Source organism: Lactuca sativa, chromosome 3 (genome assembly GCF_002870075.4).
Source record: "Lactuca sativa cultivar Salinas chromosome 3, Lsat_Salinas_v11, whole genome shotgun sequence".
Classification (NCBI taxonomy): Eukaryota; Viridiplantae; Streptophyta; class Magnoliopsida; order Asterales; family Asteraceae; genus Lactuca; species Lactuca sativa.
The window spans coordinates 15,265,582-15,278,848 of NC_056625.2; the positions used below are offsets into that span (position 1 = coordinate 15,265,582).

General features: G+C 38.9%; 1 protein-coding gene across 1 annotated transcript; it reads right to left on the bottom strand.

Annotated features, from left to right (window-relative positions):
• Positions 1–11,182: 11,182 nt before the first annotated feature.
• On the bottom strand, positions 11,183–12,115 carry LOC111894304 (uncharacterized). Its single transcript, XM_023890382.1, has 2 exons — positions 11,524–12,115; positions 11,183–11,415 (listed from the first exon to the last, which is right to left on the bottom strand). Exons 1-2 carry the CDS (start codon positions 12,113–12,115, stop codon positions 11,183–11,185), a joined length of 825 nt encoding a protein of 274 aa, XP_023746150.1.
• Between the last annotated feature and the right edge of the window lie 1,152 nt (positions 12,116–13,267).

Here is a 13,267-nt window from a genome sequence, read left to right on the forward strand (position 1 = left end):
TCTCAGGAGGCTCGCTTCCTCATCATCCTCATCTATCTTTTCTGCTTTCTTTCTCAGCATACAGTCTTTGGCAAAGTGATTCTTGCCTCCACAGTAATGGCAATCAAATCCTAAGTCTCTACCAACTTTCACCTCTTTCTTGGACTCTTCTGACTTCAAACCTATCTTCAGTTCCTCCTTCACCTTTTCAAAGCTATAACTTCCCTGCCAGTTTCGGTTCTTGTTGGCTGGGAACTTTCTTTTAATGAACTTTCTAGGATTGGACATCATCATGGCATACTCTTCACCGGTTAGATCATAGTCAGCAAGATCCAATTCCTCTTCTTATTCAACAGAACTTTTCCCTTTAGAAACAAGGGCTAACGAACCCAAACTAGAAACCACATTCGTTTCCTTAGACAGTGCACTTTCATGGGATTTCAAGATTCCCACCAGTTTTGCTAGAGAATACGATTTAAACTGTTCATGTGCTTTAACAGTGGATACTACAACCATCAATTCATGTCTTAGATCGTTCATGAATGTAACCTTCTGTCAATAACCTTCCTTTCGATCCCATGCTTTATCATCTTACTTAAGAGATGATTAAAACGATCAAAAGCCTAAACCAGTTTCTCTTCGGGCTTCTGTTTGAAATCACCAAATTCAGAAAGCAAAAGAGTTTGAATCGAATGTTCCAGATCTCCATCAGTAGAATACAATTCTTTTAGCCTGTCCCATATCTCTTTAGCAGTAGCGCAAGAACTCACCAAACGGAACGTATTTGACTGCAAAGCAAACCTAATCATCCTTAAGGCCTTGATGTTGCATTGAAACTTTTCCTTCTCGTCTTGAGGAATATCTTTTACATCGTTCACAAGCTGATTGTACTCCTTCTGAGTTTTGACAATCTTTGAGGTGCTTGAGTGAGCGAATGGGCCAACAGTGATAGCTTCCCAGATCAAGTACCCACTATCTTCCGATCCGATCACATAATCTTCAAAGTGATGCGTCCAAACTTCATAATCTTGAGTATACAAGATTAGAATCCTTGTTGTTGAACCAATGCTGTTAGAGATGTTGATTGGATTGGTTTGAGAATCATCCATGGACATTGTGATGGTGTTTGATCGATTACCTGTTTTAAGACCAGACTTGTAATTTTATCAATTAGAGTAAGATCGACGATTAATGACATACGTCAATATGGAATGACGGCTCAATTAATATCAATCAATGCGGAATAAAATCCTAATAACTTCTTCGACGGAAGAGATGTGTATGAATTACACAGTCTCCTGCTTTGATACAAATTGAAGAGAATAAATCTCAAATCGATTAGATCTTTCACAGATAAAAAGATGAAGATTAAACAAACCAAACACAATAATATCATGAACACAGTATGGAATCAACGTTATGCTTATGATTCAAATATAGTCACGCCTCAGCAGAGCTCGATGAAGAACTTACACTATAGAGGCGAGCTAGGGTTTACAAAACTCAATGAGAAGAATAATAAAAGAGTTAATCACAAAGACTGCATGCATGCAGCTTAAATACTAAACCCTAGAGTAAAACATGCATGGTTAGAAAGGCCCAAACCGGCAACCAAAACTGGGCTAAGGACCGAGCCCATGACGCAACACTATAAGCCCAACATAAAGCATTGCCTTGTAATGGTGTATATGAAACTGTGATGGTTGTAGACAACTTAGGAAATAATTTGTTGCACACTGATTCTTCCAATAGTTTGGATAAGGCATGCTTGTGGTATTGTCGTCTTGGACATGTCAGCAAGAAGAACATAGGCCAACTCCAAAAGGTTGGGGTCTTGGAATCATTCGACTGAAGGTCGGATGACACTTATGAATCTTGTTTGATTGGAAAGATGACCAAGTCACCCTTCACTAATATTTGTGAAAGGGGTGAAGGTTTGTTGGATCTCATACACACCGATGTGTGTGGACCTTTCAGAAGTGGACACAAGGGATGCTAACCGCTTCTATGTGACTTTTATTGATGATTACAGTAGATATGGCTATATCTACTTAATCAATCATAAGTAGAAACCTTTGAAAGATTCAAAGAGTTTAAACAAGAAGTGGAGAATCAACTGGGCAGGAAGATAAAGATGCTCCAGTCCGATCGGGGGGGTGAGTATCTTAGTATCAAGCTCCAAGACTATCTTAAGGAATGTGGGATTGTTTCATAATTAATGCCACCTTGGACACCATAACTTAATGGTGTGCCTGACAGGCGCAATCGAACCTTGTTAGACATGGTTCGTTCCATCATCAGTTGATCTTCGTTACCTATCTCATTCTGGGGGTATGCCTTAGAGATTGCCGCCCATATCCTTAATCTAGTCCAAACTAAGAAGGTTGCCGACACACCTCACGAGATGTGGACAAAGAAGGTTCCCTCGTTAGCAGGCATCAAGGTTTGGGTTAGCGAGGCTTTTGTGAGATGCGAGACTCACGACAAGCTCGGACCTCATAGTGAGCAATGTATTTTCATTGGCTACCTACAAAAATCCTTTTGATATCTCTTCTACAGACTGGGTGACAATGTTGTCTTCGTTGTGAGGAGAGGAGTCTTTCGCGAGAGAGAACTCGTAGGCCAAGGAGACAGTGGGAGGCAAATTGACCAAGAAGAGCTTCAAGAGTCTAGCGGTGAAAGAACATCAAACACTAACGATCAACCTGAGGAGGAAATTGTTGTTGAGCCAATTGACGAATCCGTAACTCTGAGGCGCTCTAGTAGAGTTAGTGTTCCACCTGTGTTATATGGCTTCCATATAACATGTGAGGGTGATACATTTATCAGTGATAACACACTGGTAAATTTGGATGAACCTAATAATTACAAGGAAGCCATGGTAGGCCCAGAGTCTGCAAAGTGGAAAGAGGCTATGGACAACAAGATTCAGTTCATGTATAACAATCAAGTTTGGAACTTGGTTGACAATGTACCGGGTCGTAAGACAGTCAGATGCAAATGGAACTTCAAGAAGAAGACCGACATGGATGGGAAAGTACATACATATAAGGCGTGACTGGTTGTGAAGGGCTTTACTCAAACTCATGGAGTTGACTATGATGAGACCTTCTCATCAGTAGTGAAGATTAAATCTACATGGGTTATGCTATCCATAATTGCATTTCTTGACTATGAAATATGGAAAATTTATGTCAAAAGCACTTTCCTTAATGGGAAGTTGGCTAAAGATGTTTACATGAGTCAGCCAGAGGGTTTTGTCAATGCAAAGTACCCTAATAGAGTGTGTAAGCTTGCGAAATCCATTTATGGATTGAAACAAGCATCCCGCAGATGGAATCTTTGTTTCAATGAGAAAGTTAAAGAGTTTGGATTTTCGAGAAGTGAGGATGAGTCCTGTGTGTATATCAAGGCTAGTGGGAGTACAGTTAGCTTTCTGGTGTTGTATGTAGATGACATACTACTCATAGGAAATGACATTCCAACTTTACAGGAGGTTAAGTCTTGGCTTGGGAGGTGCTTCGCTATGAAGGACCTTGGAGAAGCTGCTTACATCCTAGGGATAAGGATATTGTGAAACAAGAGTAAAAGACTAATTGGACTTAGTTAAAGTATCTACTTGGAAAAGGTGTTGAAACGGTTCAGCATGGATGTTATGATTGACTTACCCATCCATGGCAATACCAAATTGAGTAAGAATCAGAGTCGAGTACCATATGCTTCCGCAGTTGGCTCAATCATGTATGCCATGACTTGCACTCGCCCTGATGTGGCCTTTGCTTTAAGCATGGTAAGCAAATATCAAGGGAATCCTGGTAAAGATCAATGGACTATGGTAAAGAATATTCTTAATTACCTATGTAGGACTAAGGACTAGGTCCTTACTCTTGGTGGGAGTGATGACTTAAGAGTCACAGGGTATAGTGACGCCAGCTTTCAGACCGACAAAGATAATTTCTGCTCTTTTTCGGGCTGGGTTTTTTACCCTGAGTGGAGGAGCGATAACTTGGAAAAGTTCCAAACATGATATTGTAGTTGATTCAATGTGCGAATTGGAGTACATAGCAGCAAGCGAAGTATCGAATGAGGAGACATGGCTGAAGAGCTTCATCGGAGACCTTGGAGTTGTACCAACTGTAAAGGAGCCTATGGAGATTTACTGTGATAATGAGGGTGCGGTTGCCTTAACCAAGGAACCAAGGGATCATGGCAGATCTAGGCACATCGACAGGAAATATCACTTCATAAGACATCTGGTGGAAGAAGGACTCCTCTTGGTAAAGAGGGTATCATCAGATGAGAACCCAACATATCCCCTCACGAAGGGACTGAGTAGGATTAAGCATTTGCAGCATTCGAGGAGTATTAGGCTGAAGGATGATATTAGCTTTAATGATTAAATAGCTTTTTAGAAACTTGTAATAGCTAAAATGTAATTGACATTTGATGATTAAATAACAGGTGTTTTATTATGAGTAAAGTTACTATCTTGTGTCAATTGTTTACTATTGTTTCATTTTGCATGTTTTGACTTCCAAAGTAATTATATTATTCAAACTGTCCACTTGATCATACTTGGGAAGTAGGTGTTGAGGCAAGGCTGTCATGAATTTGGCTTGTAGATTGTCTGAAGTGTATTAGACATAGAAAAAGTTTGCTACAACATTCACGGGTGCTCATAAGGTTTGAGTATTGGATTAAACCCACGCTCTTCTGAATCACTTCATGGAATTTATCATGAGTGATCGTGAGACGATAATATCGTATAAGTCTTCAAACCAAGATATATGAATTGTTGACTATGAGTTGGTTGTACTTGATAGTGCGAAAACGCATGAGTAACTTGATGTTATAGAACACACTGTTGTGTATGATTTGATGAATATTTTGTACAAGCATATAATGTCGAAGTTTATCTATTCCTTTTAATTCTTGGAGGATTAAAAGTGATATCTTGGGCCCGACGATGATTTTGTTTTGACTTACGTGTCGGTCTCAGTCGGGACTAAATTGGTGTGTTCAATTAAGTTCTCTGTCAAAGAAATCGGAAATCGAGAATCAAACTGCTAGACAATAAGTATGGCATTGTTCCATGCATTTGCCCGACTGATATCTTGAAGAACAGAGGATTATATGATCCCTTATCTCAAGGACACGTCACTGACTGGGTCAGAGTTCGAGAACGGCTTTTAAGAGCTACGATTTCTAGTCGGTGTTTTAAGTCATACTTGTAGTTATAGTTATTATACTTATCCAAGTGGAAGACTGTTGGATTAGGTGTTTAAGCTCATACCTATAATTGGTATGTACTTGACCCGAGAGTAGCATGGTCCTTTTAGGTTGCCTCCACCAATGCAACTTTATAGGATGGACTTTTGAGAATAAGGTTATTTTTGATTTGTTAATATATTACAAGTATAATATATTAATATGAAATCATATTATTTAATTAGTATTGATCAAGAATTAATTTGGAATTAATTTAGTGATCAAAAGAGACTAATTAAATATACGGGGAATGATTTGGTAAATCAATGATTTTTATAATGTGGGCCAATGATCCATGGTTATTTAGGATGGGCTAACCCAACATGGATAGTCCGTGGAGGTTTAAACCATGGAGCCTAAGTAATATGAAGAGTCATGGTGCATTAGGGTTTGCATGGATGTAACCCTATCACTTGTCACACTATAAATGGAACCCCCTAGAGCCAAAATTGGTGGCCACATACATTCTTGGAGAGTGTGAATCGATTTTGTGCTAAGCAACTTATTCTCTCAAGCCTCCTTTTTCACTTGGTGTTTGTGACACATTAGAGACATCACATTTGAGGTGCTAAAGCTTTTGAAGGCCAAGAACTACAAGTCCTACTAAGAGCTAAGTTATCTAACTAGTTATTTTGTTCAATTGTCAAACTGTATGCTAGTTAGGGTGTATGCTTTGAAAAATCAAATTGCATGTATAATTAGAGAAAACATAGATCAAAAGCATCTACGGTTGCATGTGGACCATAAGGTTTTTAGAGTGCTCATAACCCTTCAGTAATCACATCATGAATCTATTTTAGGTTGGTAAAGCACTTTACCGATTCAATCATAATGAAACTCCTAGATCTCTTGAGATTCGTTAAACTATCAGTGGCGTGTTAATCTTAGATTATGCCCTTACATTTGTGACTTGGATACAGAGGATCACAAAAAGATGTGAATAACGGTGCAAACCCACGTGACACCCTCGTTCTCATTTATGATCTCACGCTGTCACGTCTCCAAACCGTAATAGTGGCAACATTCCGGTCGGAGGACGTCATGTACAGTATCACAAAAATTGAATAATAGTAATCAAAGTACAACAACCATGTATTGATAAAATATAAGTTTTTACATATGTTTTCAAGTCATTGTATATATAACACCAAATTGTATATCAAAAGTTAAAAGACATGAGTCTATAAAGCTCTGTCTTCTCAAAAACTCGTGGATGTACCTGTCTTCTAATTTTCTGAGAATACAAGTAGTTTTGAAAAGAGTATCAACAATTAAGTTGGTGAGTTCATAAGCATGTTTGTAATTGAAATATGATATTTGTTCCTTGAAAATGTAAGTATGTTTTCCCAGAAAATCCTATATTTTCTATTGTATTATGTTGAAATCCAAAACGTGTAAATGTTATTGTACACCGAGATAGTAAAATGTAGTTTTAGTTCACATTAAACCGTGAAAAGTAGGTTTTCTCTATACTGGAATAGTATTTGGTATTCGTACATATATGAAAAGTATGTATTTGTAAATGTATGGTTTTACCGGCGTCGCAATCGGTACGACATTTTTCACCTCAGACATATCGGCCTAGCTGTTGCAAGCAGCTCAGGTGCAGAATTGTCAGTCCCGTATAGATCTATACACAAGCATCACACTCTCCCTCCAGGAGACTCTGTTTATAATTTTAGGACTTGGTTGGTACTTAGATATGTACGTGAAGTGTGTCTCACAAATGCTATATTGACGGTTTCGTGTAGAATAATGAAAAGTTACCTTGTAATGGATAAACTGTAAGTAAATCTCATAAACTATATTTAATATAGTTTATATGTTCGTTATCCGTAAGTTATTCTGAATATGTAAAGTAGTATATATGATTCATAGACTATACCTATTATAGTTTATATGTTTGTTTTCCGTACTGTAAACTGAACTTTGAAAAGTAACATGTAAGTTCCATAAACTATACCTATTATAGTTTATATGTTTGTGTTTTACTGAAATGAAAACCTTTATATTGTTAATGATTCAGCAAGTTTAGATTGTAAAATCTGTGATACGGTTGTTTAGTGAAATTCAATGTTTTATGTTCCAACGGTACTAAAATAGTTTGCAAAAATTATATTTTTGTTTAACAAGTTTAAAATCATTGTATACTTATATAAAAATAATATTTATATAATCATGATTAAATTGACAGTCGAATAAATAATTCTTCCACAAGCCCACAACCAAACAAGGAACAGGAAAGGAAGCTAAATTATCAATTCTAAGCCTATTAAACCTTAATTATATAATTTATCCATATATAAATATATATTTTTAACAACGGCAGCGGTTAGATAAATATTGAAAACATTTATATATTAACACAAATTTTCTTGTGTTACATTTGTATTCCCCTCCAAAAACAGTGAAAATTATGAAAATGTAGGGGTATGAACTCACCTTTTGTGTGATAACGGTTTTGCTAACAGAGTAGAAAACGATAAACATCGATTTAAAGCACATGACGATAGCCATATCCTAATGATTTTAAATACATAATAATGTGTGATTAAGATGATACAAGTATTATGTGTGTTGAATAACACAAGTTTTATGAGTAAAACTTACCAAAACATGTAAGAGAATGGAAGAAGAATACTTCTTGAAGTTGCTTTTTGATCTTGGAAATGAAAGGAAATCTTGAGAGAAGATGAGGAAAATGTTGATTCTGGTGGTGAAAAAGTGTGATATATGTTCGAATGTTCCTTATATATGAAGAGAAGATAGAAGGTTGAAGTGAATAATATCTAGATATGTAGGGTTTTCGATTAGGAACTCCACCCGAGGAAAAGAGGGTTTCGGCCAAAAAGGGTTAACCCACCGAGGAGGGTTTGTGGTCAAGAGAATGGCGGTTGAAGCTTATTTCGGTCTAAGACGTTTGTTGTCCGAGGAATAAGGCAACTTTGCATGTTTTCGGTGGAGTACAATATGGTTTTCGGTGGTGATTTCGGTCCGAAAAGAATGAAGTTGTGAGGGTTCTCGGTTTGGCTTTCATTTTTACTTTTTGCAACACTTTTCTAATAAAGGGTTTATATCTATTAATTAAATAATTAATTTAGCTTTAATAAATTGCAAATCAACAAATTTAACTTTTATTTAGCAACTTTTCCTTTTGTTGACCTTGGTTAACTTTTGTTGACTTTTTATAGATTTGAAAATAACGGGTTGTTACATTATCCCCCCCGTTAGAGGGAATTTCATCCCAAAATTGTTTCTAAAGTGGTACTCATGAACTAGGGAAAAGATGTGGATACTTTTGTTTTATTTGATCTTCCCGTTCCCAAGTGAATTCAGGTCCCCGCTTGGCATTCCAACGAACCTTTACTATTAGTATACGACTTTGTTTTGTTCTTTTGATTTCCTTATCCATGACTTCCACCGGTTCTTCTACGAAGTGTAGACTCTCGTTTAACTCGATTTCATCGAGTGGGATTACAAGAGTCTCATCAGACAGACACTCCTTGAGATTAGAGACGTGAAAAGTGGGATGAATGTTACTCAGTTCATGCGGCAGTTTGAGTTTATAAGCAACCAGACCAATTATAGCAAGCATCTCGAATGGTCCGTTGTACCTTGGATTTATTTTCCCCCGTTTGCCGAAACATATCATTCCTTTCCAGGGTGAGACCTTTAACAAGACGCGATCACCAACCTGGAATTCCAAGGCTTTTTGTCGTTTGTTCGCATAACTCTTCCGTCTGTCTCTAGAAGCTTTTAATCATTCCCGGATTTGTACAATCTTTTTTGTGGTTTCTCGAATGATGTTGGGACCGGTTAGAGTACTGTCAGGTACTTGGTTCTTGGCTAGTTGCGTATCACCTACTTCAGCCCAACACATAGGAGCTCTACACTTGTGGCCATAGAGGGCTTCAAAGGGAGCAAATTTGATGCTAATGTGATAGCTATTGTTGTACGACAATTCGACTAGTGGTAAATGGGTATCCCAAGCTTTACTAAAATCTATCACACAAGCTCTCAACATGTCTTCCAGTGTTTGTATGGTTCTCTCGCTTTGCCCATCAGTCTGAGGATGGTACGCTGTACTCATGTCAAGATTGGTTCCCAATTACTTTTGCAACGATTGCCAAAACTGTGAGGTAAATCTACTATCTCGGTCAGGGATAATGGATATTGACACACCATGCAATCGTACTATCTCTTTAATTTACGTCCTTGTTAACTTCTCCATTTTATCAATTTCTTTTATTGGCAGGGAGTGTGCGGATTTGGTTAATCTGTCGACGATCACCCAAATGGAGTCATGACCACCCGTTGTCCTGAGTAACTTGGTTATGAAATCCATAGTTATCCACTCCCACTTCCATTTGGGTATTTCTGGTTCTTGTAGTAAACCCGTAGCCTTTTGATATTCTACCTTGACTTTGGCGCAAGTTAGACACTTGCCCACATAGATAACAATTTTAGCTTTCATGTTTGGACACCAATAGAGTTTCTTAAGGTCCAGATACATCTTTTTTGAAACTGGGTGAATAGAGTATGGAGTTTTACGGGATTCATTCATGACCACATCTCTGTACCCACTAAACTTCGGTGTCCAAATCCGATTCATGAGATAACGAGCTCCATCACCCTTGACTTCCAAGTTCTTTTCCATTCTTCTTAGGGCTTCACCTATCATGTTTTCGGATTTCAAAGCTTCCAACTGAGCCTCCTTGATCGGTGTGGATAGGTGGGAATGGGATAGTCATAGTTAGAGACTTTACTCGGCGGCTCGAGTACTCTTTTCGACTAAGGGCAGCTGCTACTACATTGTCCTTGTCGTGATGATAACGAATCTCGCATTCACAATCATTGTGTAGTTCCACCCATCGTCGCTGTCTCATGTTAAGTTCCTTCTTATCGAATATGTGCTGGAGGCTTTTGTGATCAATAAAGACTACGCATTTCGTAGCATACAGGTAATGCCTCCAGATCTTTAGAGCAAAAACCACTGCTCCCTGTTCGAGGTCGTGTGTGGTATAGTTGACTTCGTGGTTCTTAATCTGTCTCGAGCCATAGGATATATCCTTTCCTCGCTGCATCAGAACCTTACCTAGCCCTTTCTTGGACGCATCATAGTAAACTACAAAATCTTCCGTCCCTTCTAGGAGGGACAAGATCGGTGCGCTGCAGAGGGCTTACTTTAGAGTTTAGAAAGCAATTTCTTGTTTCTCCTCCCAGTTGAGCGTTACACCCTTCTGAGTCAGGGTGGTGAGTGGCTTCGCGATCTTTGAGAAGTTTTGGATGAACCTTCTATAATAGCCAGCGAGACCTAAAAACTAACGAATCTCTGTTGGGGTTCGTGGGGTCGCCCAGTTTTCGATAGCCTTGAACTTGGAGGGATCGACATGTATCCCTTCCTTGCTGACTACATGACCTAGGAATTCCACCTTTCGAATCCAAAATTCGCACTTCGAGAACTTCACATACAATTTCTATGCCCTTAAAGTTTCCAAGACTTGTCGTAAGTGTTGATTGTGTTCTTTCTTACTTCGAGAATAGACTAGTATATCATCGACTAAAAGTATAAAAAATTGTCTAAGTAAGGTTGACACACACGATTCATCAAGTCCATGAATACTACGGGTGCATTCTTTAGACCAAAGGGCATCACTACAAATTCGTAGTGACCGTAGCGAGTTCTAAAAGCGGTCTTTGGAATATCAGCCTCCTGGACTTGTAACTGGATGTATTCTGATCTCAGGTCAATCTTGAAGAAGAAACTTGCCCCTTGAAGTTGAACGAAGAGGTCGTCTATCCGTGGTAGAGGGTATCGGTTCTTAACGGTAAGCTTGTTTAGTTCGTGGTAGTCTATGCACATTCGGAACGATCCATCATTCTTCTTCACGAATATGACCGGTGCTCCCCAGGGTGAGAAGCTTGGTCTAATGAATCATTTGCTGAGTAGGTTGTTTATCTGGCTAGATAGTTCCTGCATCTCTGATGGTGCAAGACCATACGGGGATTTGGCTACGAGGGTAGCTCCGGGAATCAAGTCGATTCGACATTCGACTTGGCGTTCAGGAGGAACTTCTAAGAGATCTTCGGGGAAGATATCAAGGAAATCACAGACTTCAAAGATATCATTGATGGTTTTCACTTCTTGTGTCTTATCAACCACGTGAGCTAAGAAGGCACAATAATCTTTGCGAAGATACTTCTGGGCCTTGATGCAAGAAATGATTTGAAGATTCGCACTGGGTTTGTCGCCATAGATAACGAGAGATTCATTACTTGGCAGATTAAGACGAATGGCTTTTTCATAACATAGGATATCAGCACGGTGAAGACTTAACCAATCCATGTCGATGATAATGTCAAATCTTTTAATTGAGACTGGCATAAGGTCAATTTGAAATGAATGGTTGTTCAGAGTAAGTGTGCATCCTATGTATATGTCATTTGTGTTCTTGGTCTTTCCATTTGCCGTCTCTACTGTGAATGTATGTTTTAATGTTTGGAGATTTTGTTTTAGTAGATGTTTAAATTTATGGCTTATGAAGCTTTTCTCTGCACCACTATAAAAAAGAATGCAAGCGTAAGAATTGTTGAGAAGAAACGTAGCAATCACCACGGTAGGATCTGTCATCGCTTCTTCGTGGCAAATTGCCAAAATGCTCCCCACACCGTCAACATTTGTTGTCTTTGGGTAGTCTCTCTTGAAATGCCCGATTTCACCACACTCATAGCAAACTTGAATTACTCCCGCAACGGGGACTTGAGAGATGGTTTGTGTTGTGGCTTTACAGAAACGGGCAGTATGCCCCTTTCTGTTGCGGTTTCTATAGTGCATTTCTCTGAAACTCCCATGTGATGGAATTTGCATCTATTACACTTTGGAAAAGTTCCAGTATATCGACTCGGGGTTGTTGGAGTATCAGAAACAGTGGTAGGGATAGAAGCAGGAATTGCAGCAGGAGCAATAGCAGTATGAACTACCACATTTTGTTGCTTCTTTGAGGGCTCTTGTGACGATTGCCCCTTTCTTTTATTCCATAACTTTTTACTGCCTCCTTCTTTGGGCTTTTCAGAAACGGCTGGTATGGAGTCTTAACGAGCTCCATGATCTATAAGTGTCTTAGCCAGACGCTTGGAACTTTCGAATGTAAGTGGATTAGCGGCAATGACACTTCCTTGAGTCGGCGGAGTTAACCCCCAGATGTATCTTTCTACCTTCTTACTCTTCGGGGTGACCATTCTAGAACACAGAAGAGCCAGGTCACTGAATCTGGCAGTATAAGCAGCAATATCAGAGTCCTTCATCGTCAAACTCCAGAGTTCCTGCTCTAATTTTTGTATTTCGCCTCTGGGACAATATTCTGCCAACATCAAAACTTTTAAGTCTTCCCATCCCATGGCATTGGCGACTGGGAGAGATAACGACTTGACATGTCCGTTCCACCAGGATAGAGCTCTATCTAAGAAGGTTCATGCTACAAACTTTATTTGCTTGCTTCAGGCAAGCACATACTTCAAACACTGATTCGGTTTTCTCGAACCAGCGTGTCAGGGTAATGACACCTCTGGTGCCATCAAAGTATTTGGGTTTTTCATTCGTCAAGTCTTTATATGAACACTCCCTAGGGTGTCCAAGAATTTCCCCATGATTAAAGTTATGGGCACCACTGTCAGCTTCATTAGTACCACTGGCTTTAATTTGCGTCATGGCAGTAGCCACGGCGGCGGTTACTGTTGCTTGAAAGATAGCATCATCATACTGTGGAGGTGGTGGTGGTGGTGGAATTGGTGGATTGTTGTTGAAACAACTATTTGATTTATGTGGTGGCATCTTTTTCTATATGATATAAAGAGGAAATGATGATAAGTCCTGTATAGGAGTCATATTGATATTGAACAAGATATATATTAGTTCCAAACGCATCATATCCTGACTTTCATAGTGTTTTGCGATTTACAACAGGGGCTTACTAATATAAGTAAACAATCGCAATTTCAATTTAAGAAATTTATGATATCA

Excerpts from the sequence above, each read along its gene's own strand:
- LOC111894304 (XM_023890382.1), bottom strand. The coding sequence starts at position 12,115 with ATGCAAATTCCATCACATGGGAGTTTCAGAGAAATGCACTATAGAAAC. Across the intron at positions 11,416-11,523 it reads CATTCGTCTTAATCTGCCAA|CTCACGTGGTTGATAAGACA; the intron begins GTAATGAATCTC and ends GTGCCTTCTTAG.